Below are 15434 nucleotides of genomic sequence, written 5' to 3' on the forward strand. Positions count from 1 at the left end.
GAGGTAAGAATGTTTCGACACAGGAGGGTCTTTTCTCTTCATTCTAAGCAACCAGGTTCGAAGAAGCTTAGCATTGTTTATAGGTAAAGAATGCCACGACAATTTTGAACATTCTGGCTTATTACTTCTCTTAACCCATCCATAAGCGAAGCAGTGCCTCACCGTGATTTTCACAACAGAAGGCCGGATGAACTACCAGCTCTGTAATCACAAACGAAGAAAACACTCCACAGGTCAAATTGTCACACGAGTGTTCGTTGAGGTGATTCCATTTGACCCGAAAGCCTCGCTCTCGCGCACTATGTAACTAATACCGCTGTACCGTGGGCTCAACTGTAATAACAGCTATTGTTATTCATTTTGGCTTATCGTAAAATTGGAAAACTCAAACGCGCAAAGGTTCAAATTCCGGGCGAGCTCTTAAGACTGAATATTTATTGATCTGCTACCTCCTGTGGGTAAAAGGTCTTTGAAAATGATACCAATTCATCGTAAATTTACTTTTAAGGGGAAGAGAAAGTGCGGAATTATCTTCTTCAGGCTCGTAATTCATGTTTGGTGCGAGCAGAACAATATATAAAGTGTAGAAGAAAGGCTTAGGGGTTGTCGAAATAGCTCCCCTGCTAAGGGAACCGAGCATTGTTTGAACAAATAATGTTTCATGGGGTAATCTTCCTCGGACTATTCGAAATTTGGTGAGTTCACTCCTGCCTACAGTAGAGAGGTAAACAGACCGTTCGAGATTTTTCTCGATTCCTAAACAGTGGTATGGCTTTGAACTTTCCTTCTGAAGATATTTGAATGCTCTCTAAAGAGAAGCGCAGATATCCTTTTTGATTAAAAAGATTAAGATCAAGACATTATTGACTAGATGATGATTTTTTTTTCAATTCTTTTTCAATGCACTGCTAAGTAGAGTGGTAAAGAGAACTTATTAATAATCACTCTTAGGACAGAAAGGAAAACAAAGCGAGAGTCTTAAAATAACTTAGCAGAATTTGCTACCTTTCTATAATATCAAGAAATGGATAGATATTCTAGTCTTCTCGGATAAGGACGAATAAACCATAGGCCCCGTCTCTTGCAGGGTTAGGGGAAGGAGACGTTAATTTCCAACGCACGAGACTACTGTGTGGTGGATGTCCTCCCCTGGGGTGAGGTGGGTGGGTGTTCTCCTTTGCTCGGCATATTAGCATGTATTGCTAGGGGCCTAATCAGCCTCAATAACTCGAGTTGAAATAAAGTTACCTTACCTTACCTGCGGGGAGTAATGGTTGTTCTGGTCTTTGCGTAAGTTATGTAGAATGGAGACCGTTTAAAATCTTGCATATCTCCAGAATTAGCTCTGACCCTACTTAAAAGTTTTGGCAATACCTCAGCAAAATAACGGGTTTTTTCACTAGCAAAGTCCCATCTGGAGCTCGGATTTTTTTCTAATTACATTAAATTGTTTCATCTTCAAAGAACGATTTTCGAGAGGTTTGAATTTCTTTCTATGTCCCTCTTCCTCACGACCCTCCCCACTCGAGGAAAATCTTTATTTTGTTTTGTATGATATGATGAGAACGCAAACATTGTGTGCGAGATTTTTTCTTGTTTTCTGAAACAAAACAACTGTTTCATTCAAGATGTTTAGTCGGCCAAGGCCTATGTCATTCTCCCAAGGTATTGTGAGAAAGTTAACTTAAAACATACCAGGATGGCTCTTCCTTTCGCAAATATTGTTGTGCTTGCTCCGTCGATTTCTTTCTCATATTCGGAAAAAAGCTCATCAAAGGTATGAATTACTTCCTAGTGTATAGAGTCGCTAGCCAACTCTTCTGGTAATTTTTTTCATTTATATTTCGAATTGGAAACCTTCGTAAGAGGTGGAAAAACGAGGAGTACACGTTTAGCCATTTATTCATCTTGCAGATCTTTCACTTTTTGAAACGAAATTTGTTTTTTATTTGGCTGTTTTTTACGCTCTCGATCGCTTGGTCTAAGAATTCGTTGAAATATTCGCTGACTCGATGCACAAAGAGGACTTTTCATCTTTTGCTTTCCGTATTTGAATGGTTCATAAATTTGGCTTTCAAGCAACATCTGGCATCGGATTAACTCAGAACGACAATCTAAACTTGTTTCCTCCAAGATATCTACGAGACTTATCTAAAGTTTATACTAGGACGAAGCACGTAAAAATATGTACACGTGGCCATTAGAACCGATTGGAGAGTGGCAATGGACAAAAGGACGGTTAGTCTCCATCCAGAAGGCTGTTTGGATGAGGTGGGGGGGAGGGGTTGGAGATGTGACATAATATTTCATGTCTTGATGTGGGACATAGACAAGACTATTTGATATGCAATGTGATGTGCATATTGTGACAAGATATACTGTGAGAATCGGTGGAAGAATTTTCAAGGTTATTAATATCACATCGACGAGTTGTTCGTCTTGAAACCAAAACTTTATGGTAGAGTTGTCCCAAAATGTTTTGCATGTACAAGCGGCGAGTCTATTTAATTTTTTGTATTAGTTATTTTACTTCTTTCATTCTACTCAGATTAAAGTTATAGTGAACATTTTTTACATAGTCTTTGATCAATTCATTTCTAATATTATGTTATCATCAAACCATAATTTGATTAACCATTGAATCTAAATAACTAGAATTTTTATTTTATTTTATTTTGAAAGTTTGATATTTATGGCAGCAAATGTTACTTAGAAAGAAATTTGTAAATGTATAGTTTCTTTTAACTACAAATTTAGCAAAAGTAAAGTCGCTATTTTGCAACAGCAAATATTTTTATTTTACCATTAAAAAATCATGGGCAGTTAACAAATGTAAACTTGTTGGTTTGCTTAGGTTAACTTCCGGTTTGCTTGTTTGTTTGTACAATGGCCGTTGGTATAGCAACTGTTGTACGAGCAGTTTTAGTTTTATAGATTCCTTAACCTAAACTCGTATATTAAATCTTAAAAAAAATAGCTTATTTATTGAATTTTGAGCATTAGGTCATTTGTTGGATTTTGAGAAGTGATTTTAATTATGAAAAATATATTTATAATTCATTTCAAAGAATTTTTGTCATAAATTTCTATCATAAAAACTTTCCATCACATTTTTTCCTTTACTTTTTATTTCATGTAATGTGATCACAAGTTTATTCTCGAATGATTTTATTTAAAATATGTATCCAGAAATAATTATTTCAAAAGATTGACCCACAACTACAAAATATGATTGAAAAGTCATTGAATTGTTTAATGTCCATATGTATAACGTTTATGATGAAATTTTAATTATCTCATAGCTGTTTACTTTATGCAAGTTTATAATTACTATGTGAATCTCTATTTCTGTCACGTTGCTGTAATTATTATTGTTATTATCATTGGCTGGTTATATATATAAAATTGCCGAGATGTGGGAGTATTTCCATTCTATATCAGTATTTTATGTATTCTAAATTTCGTCATAAAAAATCTATCTACGTATTTTTATTTGTCCGAATAAAATAGAAATTCAAAAGGTTTCAAATCATCCAATAAAATATTTTTAGCAATTAGATTCAATTGATTTTTGTGGCAGCGAGGAAGAAAACAAGAAGAAGGAGAAGAACAAAAAATAATAAAGATATTGTTTATCTAATTTGTATGGCGATATAGAGCCATCATCATCAAAACTATATTTCAAAACTGGTGTCTGCAGGTGTTGATATATATTTGGGCGGATTTTTGTTTTCTTATTTCAACTTAAGGCCCCTTAAACATCTTGCTAGAATACGTTGTTGTTTAAGATTCAGAGCTTCTAAAGAACATTGCTAATCTACAAACTTTTAAAGCGAACTACTTTTTATGCTGAGTGATTGACTTACAGGCATAAAAACGTGCAGATGCTCATGTACTGTTGTATATCATTTCCTGTTTGAAGCAGTGCAATCCTTTTTTACTTATATTGTTTATTATCTCTCTTTTCTTCTTTCGTTTTGTTTTTCTTTTCAGTTTACCGCTGTTCTCTTCCTCTCGATTCGGAAAACGGTCATGTACCAGACGCTGCATTTTCTGCCTCTTCAACGGCAAGCAGTAAACATAGCCCAGCACGTTTTAGATTGAACATACAGTCAAATAGCAAAGGAGAGGAATCATGGGCAGCTGGTGCTAATAATGGTAAGCAGTGGCTTCAAATAGACTTTGAGGAACTGGTGCGAGTGACCAAAATAGCAACTCAGGGGGCGTCAAGACGCTAACCAGTCGGTAAAGAAGTACACTGATATTGTGGATGGGATGCACTACGCCGAGCATAAAGAAAACAGTGTCACATGGATGAGTGAAAATTTTGTCAATATTGTTTACGTTGACTTTTAAGGTTGTTTGATTTTTTTAAAAAAGTTACAGTAAAATTTTGAAAGAAGTGGCCGTAGATATCAAGGTAAGCGTCAGTTGTCATTACATTAGTTTTAGGCACATTTTTCTTATGACTGAGCAGCTCAGGAAATCGCTGATATCTTGCGTCAAAAAAAAATGAAAAAAAAAAAAGAAAAAAAAGAAAAAAGGATGGGTTTTAAGTATTTTTAGTTAAACGTAGTTGCGACGGCGGCTAACTTTTTTTTTTTCATCCAGGGGTCATATTTCTTTCTTTGCGAGTTGTACGTCATACAAACGCTTTATGATTCCTATTGTATCCTCTCCGTGCTAGAAGACTTAATCTAAATGTAAAATCTATCATAAAGTAGTTCCTGTACCGAAATAAACAACATTTTGTACTATGTTTTTTTTTTTAATGAAACTATGGGTCAAGGGGTCAATACATATATCTTATTAACCAAGCGCGAGGGCCGTACTGGGAGAATATCGGCCCGAGGTCTTGACAGTACGGACCGAGCGCAGCGAGGTCCGTACAAAAAAGACCGAGGGCCGATATTCTTCCAGTACGGTCCCGAGCAAGCTTAGTTAATAAAAGATTCATTATACTGTTGTGGGGGTTTTAGGGCTCGCGCGCGCTGTCTAGTAATATGGGTGAATATTTAAGAGATAATGCATGAGCCAAATTTCCCAACAAAAAAAACAAAAGGAAAACAGCGCAACCAGAAAAAAGGCTACTAGCAAAGGGAAAATGCTAACTTTGAAATTGATCAATAACAGCGATAATCAAATCAGAAGCTAACTGACCTATACACTAAATAAACTTTTACATTCTACACTGGCCAGATCATTATAAAAGAACTCGGCTATCACTTAGATTTAGAAAGTCAAATTAGCTTGCAACGGAAAAGCATGCTGATAAAAGTGAAGTTCCACTCACAATTGTAGGAATTCCAAAAGCGTACTTTACCAACTTGTAGATAACGGGTGCTCCACCGGTTTTGTTGAAGACGGGTCCTCCACCAAATTTGTTGTGGGGGTTTTACCACTCGCTTGGCGAATTAACAATAGGTACCAAGACTCTATACTTTTCTTCTTTTATTCTCTTCTCTTCTATTGTTGCTACTACCTTCTACTACCACAGCTATTTCTCTTCTTCTTCTCTTCTTACTTCAGCGAGGAGTGCCCTCTCATTTAATGTAAAAGTCACAGACATGTTTGGGTTAGCTGACCGTGGGAATTTCCAAAAAAGGATATTCATTGTGGGTAAAACTCAAGGTCAGTTTTACCAACCCAAACATGACCACCTAGCAAACAAGTTATCCTCAACCATAACAAGTGATTAAAATGTCTAGCACGGTAAGTACTGAGCCAAGTTCAAGCACACACTAAAAATAAATGATCAAAACTATAGATTCATCAAAATAACAACGTAGACGCAAAAAGGCGAGACTTAATAGAACAAAAGGTAAACCTAAAAATACTCGAAATATCAATCCTTGAAAATGCTCTACAACAATACGACTGAAGTTCAAAGGGACACAAGTGCGATATCATTCGGGACCATTCGGGACAGTGCCCGGTCCAGTACTGAGAGAATATTGACCAGCAATAGAGCATTTTGATTGGTTGATTTTAGTTATTGGCCCTCTGACTGCCCGAGTCGTGTAATAAAAGCAAAAGAATCAGTGAGAGTTTTGCTGTCTGAAATTCTTGATATTTTACCGACACAGGTTACAGTATATCCTTTCAACCACGACTGATTGAAAGTTTGTATAACCAAATTTGAAGGGGGCCTATTTTGGTGCTTTAACGTATTTACTCTGCGGTTGAATATTAATTGGTTTGAATTTCGATCAGTTTAAAATTTTACTTCCCACTCCTTGACTGTCTTTTGAATTTCTTAGGTATATCCAGGTAACAAGGACAGAAACACAATTGTAGAACACCTGCTTCTCTCACCATTCAATGCTCGCCTCATTCGATATCATCTAAAGACTTACCATGGACATACATCTATGCGAGCTGAAGTTTATGACTGTAGGAAGAGTGGGTGTCAAACATTTTCAAAACTTGTGGCTTCTCTTTTCAGAGGTCTTAGTCAGCCTAAAAGAACTACTTATTGCTTACTGTTACAAAATTCAGTAAACGGTGTCCTGATTATTTTATTAGTCTTATCCGATGCTAAAAACTGTGTTGGCAAGGACATAAATGTTTCTCAGATTGAAAGAAATTATTATTTCGATTATTAGTATTTTGTTCTCTCATAAGCCTGCTTCGTGGGGGTGGTATAGTTTTTGTTAGTAGTTGATGTCATTAGCATGTTATTAGCATCCACCTAAAACTTGACGGCTGTTCCGTACCACTGGGTGTGGAAGATAAACGGATTCCTGAAAGTGCATTTACTGCGTCCAGTAGCTATGACAATAGACACCGGTCTCCACTTGCGAAACTGAACCTCTTATCGTATGGTAAGCACATGGGGGCCTGGTGCCTCAAGGAAGAGATCAAGAACCAATGGCTTCAGATAGACCAAGAAGAATTCACTGCAGTGACCAAAGTGGCAGCTCAAGGCCGATATAATGGTGAATACAGAGTTACAACATTTACTCTTTCATACCGCCTCCCGGTTAGCTCAATGGATAGAGCGCCGGACGGTTGTGCGGGAGGTCGAGGGTTCAAGCCCCGGCCGGACCAACACTCAACCAACACCTTTCTATAACATCGAGAAATGGTTAGATATTGTAGTCTTCTCGGATAGGGACGAATAAGTGGAGGTCCCGTCTCCTACAGGGTTAGGGGTAGGAGACGTTAATTTCCCACGCACGAGATTACTGTGTGATGGATGTCCTTCTCTGGGATGGGATGGGTGGGATTTATTGGGTGGACTACTCGCATGGTTCGCATATGTTCCGTTCTAGTCCTTCCCCACTGCGGTAATGCAGGAAAATGGTTAGAAAAAGATACAGCGTGGACGGACTACATCATGACTGGACTAGCTTCAAAGAACGTTCTGTGGAGAAAGTAAGTTTGGTTGACTTAGTGGGAGATAAAATGTCTCTCATTGCTATTTAAAATACAAGGGCTTAGCCATTTATTAGTATCGTTATTTCTATCATTTAGAGGGGTGAGTTTGGCTAAATCAGTGACGAGAAAAGAGTAATAACTTTGGAAAAGTTATTGCAACTAATGTAGCAGAAAAAAGGTATTATACTGCTTGAACTGTTTAACGCAGCTGGAAAACGGATAAGGTGTCAAAGGTCAGTTCAGTATCATTCCTTTGTTTTAACTGGTGTTTGCTGGGAATACAGACAAATACTGCCATCATACACTCCTTGAAACCTCACAGCGAGGCTCGCTCCATCCGGTTTCATCCCAAGGATACATAATCACAATGGACGTTGCTTAAGAGTTGAGTTGTATAGATGTCGTAAAGGTGAGGTCGATGAATATTCCGAAAAAGCACATTTGATTAAAATGGTCGTAGCCTGCCTACACTTTGATAGCCAGCTGCTATTCTTGGTCCACTGTGTTACCTCCTTTAGAGACTACTTACTGCCATGTCAAGTGTGGGCCCCTCGGCACCTTTGTTTCTAAAATGTTAAGGTTTCTTGCGTTGCTTAGCGATCGACTAACATTAGTTACCTTTACTCGTGTAAACTGCATATAATAAGGCTTAACTGCATTGAGCAACCTTGCGATCAATTACAACTTCTAAAACTGCTTTGTTACGTTCCTGCGGAAAATAAGTTTATTATATAATTACTCTCAGTGAGTGAAGCTCACTTGGGAAAATGGCTCTATTATACTTGTTCCTTATAGTTTTATTCGTTTCGCTGTTTAATGCCCGTGGGAGTGGAAGACGGAAGAATTCCTGATGAAGCATTTACTGCTTCATCTTCAGTAAATGGTAACTACCTTCCAGAGGCAGATCTAACTTACAACCAAGCGGCGGGAAATATTGTTGGGCAGCCGGTCATAATAACGCTAATCATTGGCCTCAGGTACACGAAAGGTCTTGTTTTTCTGACTTTATGGACAAGGAAGAAACTTGGAAACTCTGAAATCGTCCAGACGCAAAACTGAAGCTTAAAAATCAAGGATTTCGTCTTTAAGCGATCGTAATGCAATTCTTCAACTAACACAGCTGAAAAGTCATTGAGTAGCAACTGATCAGCTGTAGGATCATATGTTCATAAGTTCGTCTGCTGGTGACGAAATGAAATTTTATAAAAAAGACTTTACCCCAAGTACTGAGATTGGGATCGACATGCGTTGTGGGTAGTGATTGTAAGAAGGTTGTCCTTTCTTTAAGTTTTTAGAAAGCTGATGGAACATTCTATTAGATTATGTGACTATGACTATGAATGTTCTAGAAAACATTTGGATTGTATTTAAAGGACTCAGTGACCTAGAATTAATAGCTGTTTTTGTCAGCTAATACCTAATTTCTGGAGAGCTATACTGAGAACGAGAGCTACTATGATGTCCTTCAGATATTGTACATTTTGAGGAGACTTATTTAGATAGTGGTAAACTAAGTTTTTGTCTATAGTGGGCTTAAGTAAATTGTGGTGGATAATTATTGTATCGCCCATAGGAGTCGCTTCTGACTAAGAAATATTGCAGCTTGTTTAATGAGGTAGTTAAGTTTGAAGGAGTGTAGTATTCTTTATGTTGATTAAATTATACCGTAACTCATAAAATTGACTTTATATCTACTTCATACACGATATCGGCTCAGATTTTCCGAGTTGTTTATGAAGAAATGTTTTAAGGAAATTCTTCTGTATTTTTCAGGTAAATCTTGGACGTCTGTATAACATAAGAGGCGTGGTCACTCAGGGTCGACGTGATTCTAATCAGTGGGTGACAAGCTTTTCACTGTCGTACACTGCAGATGACTTTATCTGGGTGTATGTCAAGGAAAACAGCCAAGTGAAGGTATTTAGTTGGAAAAAGCAATGGCCCCTTGGGTCTCCCTATTAATTTTAACCCGTTACTTTTAAAGTTATTTCAAAGTCTAATTTAAGATGAAAGTGTTATCCATTAACACACAGAATGCATTTTTCTTAAAACCTCGGTGGCTTTAAAGCAAATTACCTTGGTTTGACATTCTTGACTTGTCGAGCTACAGATACGCGCATACAGTTTACAAAACACGAAAGAGGCGTCTCAGCTTGTATAACCTCAAATTATCTCAAATACCTCCACCACCCCTCGTGTTAGGATGTAGCTATATAAACACTGAAAAAGTCCACTGTTTCTCAAACCTTTGTGGAGAATCAGTACACAGAGACACTATTTTAAACTTGATTATTTAATTATTTCACAAAGCCTCATAAATTATAAAAATTTTTATCTTTGTTAACTTGTCTCCCCTATTTTTGCCACTTGCACTGTCAGTTTTGGCATGAACGTTTGGCAAGTCGCATGCCTTTCCAACAGCACCCAAAATTGCTCGGTCCTTTTCAGGGACCCAAACAATTTGTTGTTCTCCTGCCTCAGTTAGACAAAACACTCCAATACCACACTGAGAACCATATGCTAAGGTCTTTCTCCACCGTTGATCGGATCAGCAGGACCTTCCAAGCATTCAAGTTTTATTTTTAGCCTGGTGGCGGTATTACAGGTTTAAAAGCATTCATTGTTACCTCACAACTGCCCGGAAACTAACGAGTCACGACGAAATTTTCCAAGCTGATAACTGGTTCTGTAGTCTCCACCATTTTAATTCTCCCAGAAACCTTTGCGCCGCTAACTAGTTTCCATGCTTCGAAGTTAGGAGCGGGACAACACTATAGGGTTTCTCTCGCCAAGTACGCCCATCTCATTGAAGCGGTCACCCAGTTAAACTTTCAGAGTGAACTTTTTTAAAACTTTTTGATGATTTCTTTTGCACACATAAATTAATTATGTCTCTGTACATCTTATCTAGATGTGTGGTTATGCATTAGACATTTATTTTTATTATCTTCTAACTTGGAGAGCAGTTTTTACATGGGAATATAGTTTCCCCCTATTGCTTTCCTTTACCTTCTGTACCTTTTTATTGTTTATTATTCTTGCGCAGTGGTAAAAAGCATTATTAAAATTAAACTTAAACTTTCAGCAGGCTCGTGTGCGTGTTGCTCTCACGTGCACTTTGCTCACGGGAAAAAACTTAACTCACGTGATCAAATATTTCTGGCGGCCATGTTTGCCGTAGAAGGCTTTTCTTGGCTTAAAAGTGGTTCATGCATGTTTATCATTAGCCTACGTGTAGCCGTACGCACCCCATCAAGAAAAACGGGGGGGTAACGTCTACGAAAAGCTGACACAAATCGTGTTCTGTGACGTCAACCTTTTGCACGGAAATATATAATGGTTCCTTATTGGATCAAGATCGCGAGTAATACTTTCGAGAATACTGATTGGCTAAAATAGATTTACCTCGTTTTCATGTTTCATTTTCTCCGATGGCCATTCACTTTATACATTCACCGAAGTCGACGAAGGCTTGACGCTTGCAGTTGACTCTACTCGCTTTTTGGGAGTTGATGACAGTAGTGGAGAAAACAGTACTGAATGGCTAGGGACGTGAAGAGATTCATCATTTACAATCGAAAATGAGCTGTGTCCTTCGAGTCGAGGCCTCTTCGAACTTACATTCGCGCCTTCGAGTGAATTTTTCGGCTGGAAAACAAGTCCAACTTTCTTCAAACTTGTCACGTAGTTGATTCCCATCGATGTTTGTAGTTCGTCCAGGTTAAAGCTGCAAATTATTTCTCTTGTTGAGGAGACCATGACACTGCCTACAAATATACTTGGATAAAGCGTGCACATGGAAATCCAAATTTGCGAGCGCGACGTTTACATCGCATATTGTCTTCTTGCTTTGGACCAGAAATCGCTCGTACTCCTTTTCAATCTCTTTAAAACACTATGTACACTTGAAAAGGATCATTGACTTGCAAATAAACTCGAAAGAATAGCTGTTATTACGTCTGAGCCAGCGATTCAGCAGTCATCACACGGGAACAAGGCTATTGGGTCAAGAAATGTTTCAAGAACTAAATCATAGGAAAGATATGGAAACCCACGAGGAATCACAGCCGAAATATGCTTTTTTTTCGGCTGAAGAGAAACTACAGTTGTTGAATGGTAATTGTCCCCGAAACATTACTAAACAGGTCTTAAGATCATGGTTGTCCTATCGAGTAGGAACCTCAAAAAACGGGAGTGCTTCTGCGGATGGAAACAAACGAGAACTGGTTCAAAGGTACGTAAAAATAATTAAAATATCATTGATATTTTGAGGATAGTTTTAGACGGTAATTAAAACCATCTTTGTTTTTCAGGGTCGTAAGCTATATTAAGAATGGCTGGGACGCGAATTTTACTGAAAAATGGATGCATCTGTCAGGAGAATCGAACGAGAACTTAAAGGAAAATTCGGCAAATGCTAACGAGGAGCCAACAGGGAAAGATATACAAAATTTCCTGCCTTCAACAACGTGGACCGAATTGAAAAAATGCAACAAACTGCCAGAGTTTTCTATTGCAAATATGATGAGCTACTTTATTACTAGGCGTGCAAGAGACGATGAAAGTAATAAAGACTATAAAAGCTTAAACTGCAAAGCTTTTGGTCTTTTCAGACATGGTCATGTCCAGAATATTAAGGTTGCGAATGAGGATGGCAAGTATTTTATCCAATGCGAATGCTTACCTGAGATGAAAAAAACTCTAAAATATAAGATCCAAATGACAGTAGACAGTTCTGGTGATATAATATATGGAAACTGTAATCCTTGTCCAGCTGGTAAGCCACCACTTGCATCATGTAAACATTTGGCAGCTCTAGGCTTTGCTCTTGAAGAGTACATTAGACTTGGTCGTAGTCAAGAATTTCTTACCTGTACAGAAAGATTGCAGACTTGGAATCAACCACGAAAGCGAAAGCTGGAGGCACTCTCAGTATACGACATTGATTTCAGTAGAAAAGTTTTTGGCACAGAGAATTTAAAACACAATAAAGCACTGCACGATCCAAGACTTTGCATCTATAGAGAACCAAGTACAGAGAAGGCAAATCAGACCTTGCTTCAAGAAATCTCGAGAGAAAGTCTAAATTGTGGATTTTACTCTATTTTATCAAAAGAGCCACTATGTCCAAGTAGTTTAATTGTCTCACCCATAAAGGAACAACCAATGTCATTGGAAGAAATACATGCAAAAGCTAAAAGAATTAAGTCAAATCTTTTTGTAGGAGAAAAAGAAAGAGAATTGATAAGCAGAGCAACAAAAAATCAAAGTGATTGTCAAAAGTGGTTTGAACACAGGAAAACAAGAATTACTGCATCGAAATGCAAGAGAGTACTTCAGAGACCAGACACAAGCCCCACTAAGGCTGTAAAAGAAATTCTACATCTCAATGACAATTTTCAGAGTAATTACATGAAACAAGGTCTTACTGATGAAGCTAATATTATCAAGTCATATGAAAACCTCTTCAAGTGCAACGTCTCTAAACTAGGGTTTGTCATTTCATCTACACATCCATTTTTGGGTGCAAGTCCTGATGGTGAAGTTGATAACAAATGTTTGGTGGAAGTCAAGAGAGTTTTTCCTGGAACAAAAAAACTGGCACAAGCAGTTTGCAGCAGGGGAATTTGCAAGAGGACTGTTCATGGCCTGCTTATTAACACAAATCACCCATACCATTTTCAAGTTCAACAACAACTATTTTGTGTTGGTTTACAGTGGGCTGATCTGGTGATATCAGATCTAAAGGAAATGATCATAATAAGCATCAAAAATAATTTACAATTTAGAAGAGAAGTTATCCCAAAGCTTGAAAGTTTTTATGATAACTATATTGCTGTAGAACTTGCTTATCCACGGTTAACTTTAGGTCTTCCCAGGCTTGGAAAAGTATCAAGATTAATGTAACAGTGTACTTCAGTCTTTGTTAGAACTCTACATGACAGTGGAATCACTATCTATAAATTATTTAACTTTTGCATGATCTCAAAATTATGATTACTGATGTTGTGTTTTTTGAAATATATCGTTTTAAATATGGATATTATTGTCTCATTGACAGAGAAGTGAATTTCTATTGTAATAATTACTTTTACTGGTTGGAAACTGACTCCACTATACTCTTTGAACCAGCAAAACTTGCAACTTTAATTTTGCATGACATTAACTGATTTTCAATACTAACATGTAGAACATTTGAATAAATTTAGATACAATGAGCATTTTTTCTATTAGCCAGATAAATATGACATCTGCAGAAGATTAAATCTATCTTGATTGTTAACAGTAATAGATTATTTCAGATCAACTAGTGATATGAATATTTTACTCATTACTCTGTCAGTTGTAAATAAATTGTGTGCTGTCCTTATTGAAACACCCACCTAAAAAATATTGATTCTGTCTATAACACCAGACAATTACAAGCAAACAAATGAATGGCTCAAGAAAGATTCTGAAAAAAATTCATTTCACCAGAGGTGGCAAAAAGTTTGTGAACATAGCACAATTAAAGAAAATCATGTCAACCAGCCCATTCTTGCAGACAGTAATGGGAATAAAATCTAAAATGTGATAGTTTTTGATGCGCTCGATAGCTCTCTCTACATGGATTCGCAATGATGCAATTCTTCTTGTGTTGAGCATTTCTTGTTCAGTAAATTGTCCTGCCTCATTCATATAAGGTGGAACATTTACTTTAACCCCTTTACTTGCTAGTAATTCTTGGATATTGAATCCTCTGTCAGCCATCACTTCATCTCCATATTGAAGTTTATCCATGAGTTTAGATTTCACAGTTATCTCTTTGTCAGAGATAGACCCACCATAAAGATTAGACACAAAACAAACACTACCACTTGGTGTAATTCCAACTAGGGCCTTCAGAGTATTGCCGTTTTTATAGGTAGAGAAAGTGAGCTGCTGTGCTTCAGGATTAGTTGGTGTTTCAATGTACAATTCAGTTGCATCAATTATCACTGTTGTACCATTGTATTTATTCCTGAAGCATTCAGGTTTATGTGCTTCAATTACCTCCCTTGTTGGGAAAATGTCTAGCTCTGAGAATCTAAAATATATGAACTTTGTCCATGTAATGATGATTCGGCTCACAAGACTTTGGCAAATACCAAATCTGACTGCTACATCCTCCTCTAAAAGACCAACTTTGTAACGACACAGCAAGAGAAATAATTCATTTTCCACAGAGAGAGCTCTTCTTGGACCTTGCTTCTCTCTCTTGGGTGGATTCTGCACTAGTTCAGTGTTAGTGTAATTTAACTGTTTTGCTGCTTCTCTTCCAAGGAAATTAAGAACTGTAGTAAAAACAGCATAACTGTTGAAGCCAGTGTAGAATCTCATTAAATTATCGTTTTCTTTGATGTTGTCGATATTAAACAAACTTCGATTAAGCTTCTCTTCTAGTGTCTTTCTTGTCTCTCTCTCCTGTTTAAGTTCGTGTTCCAATTGTTTTACTTTCCCTTCCAATTCGTTGATAATTAATTGTAGAGACTGATCCTGACTATTGTCTGCTTCTTTTATGGACTGTCCCACTTCATTTGATTCTGTTAATGGAACGGCGTTAGCAATACTTTCGTCACTATTTAAGCCTGCAGTTTCTTGACGTTGAGTGGCCATATTCGAACGGTGTTGTGGGGCTTTTCTTTGTGTCTGAACTTTTGTAAAGCTGAAAAGAGTAGGCTCAGCATCTACCTTCAGCCTTCCCCTTACGCCTCCAGGAGACTTTTGAAAACATTCTGGGGCAAAATGATCGCTACACAAAAATGAACTTTTCGTTTTTGGAGTGTTGGTTCTTCGTATGTTGATCAGCCATTTTTTTAGTCTTTTCGAGTCATTTAGGGGCAGCGAATGCCAAGAAAGGCCTTTACATTCAACCTTGTTACTCCTGTTCACACAGCCAACTGCTATACAATGCCTTACCATCTCCTTTCTTCAAAAGATTTGGAGAACTCAGCACTGTTTTTGTGAAATATAAATGATGACACAAAGAAACTCTAGAAAATCTAAGGTCTTGACCCAATAGCCTCGTTCCCGTG

The 15434-nt window shown here is 37.5% G+C and overlaps 2 protein-coding genes and 1 pseudogene across 2 annotated transcripts; 2 read left to right on the top strand and 1 right to left on the bottom strand.

The window, feature by feature from the left end:
• The first annotated feature begins 2886 nt into the window (after positions 1 to 2886).
• Positions 2887 to 10029, top strand: LOC148735495 (lactadherin-like; annotated as a pseudogene).
• A 1352-nt stretch (positions 10030 to 11381) lies between these two features.
• Positions 11382 to 13756, top strand: LOC148735496 (uncharacterized). Its single transcript, XM_088754335.1, has 2 exons — positions 11382 to 11614; positions 11694 to 13756. The coding sequence occupies exons 1-2, from the start codon at positions 11394 to 11396 to the stop codon at positions 13285 to 13287; spliced, it is 1815 nt and encodes a 604-aa protein (XP_088610461.1). The 5' UTR covers positions 11382 to 11393; the 3' UTR covers positions 13288 to 13756.
• On the bottom strand, positions 13500 to 15340 carry LOC148735497 (uncharacterized). Its single transcript, XM_088754337.1, has one exon. The coding sequence runs from the start codon at positions 15319 to 15321 to the stop codon at positions 13846 to 13848; it is 1476 nt and encodes a 491-aa protein (XP_088610463.1). The 5' UTR covers positions 15322 to 15340; the 3' UTR covers positions 13500 to 13845.
• Between the last annotated feature and the right edge of the window lie 94 nt (positions 15341 to 15434).

This window comes from Stylophora pistillata, chromosome 3 (assembly GCF_964205215.1).
Source record: "Stylophora pistillata chromosome 3, jaStyPist1.2, whole genome shotgun sequence".
In the NCBI taxonomy this organism is placed as follows: domain Eukaryota; kingdom Metazoa; phylum Cnidaria; class Anthozoa; order Scleractinia; family Pocilloporidae; genus Stylophora; species Stylophora pistillata.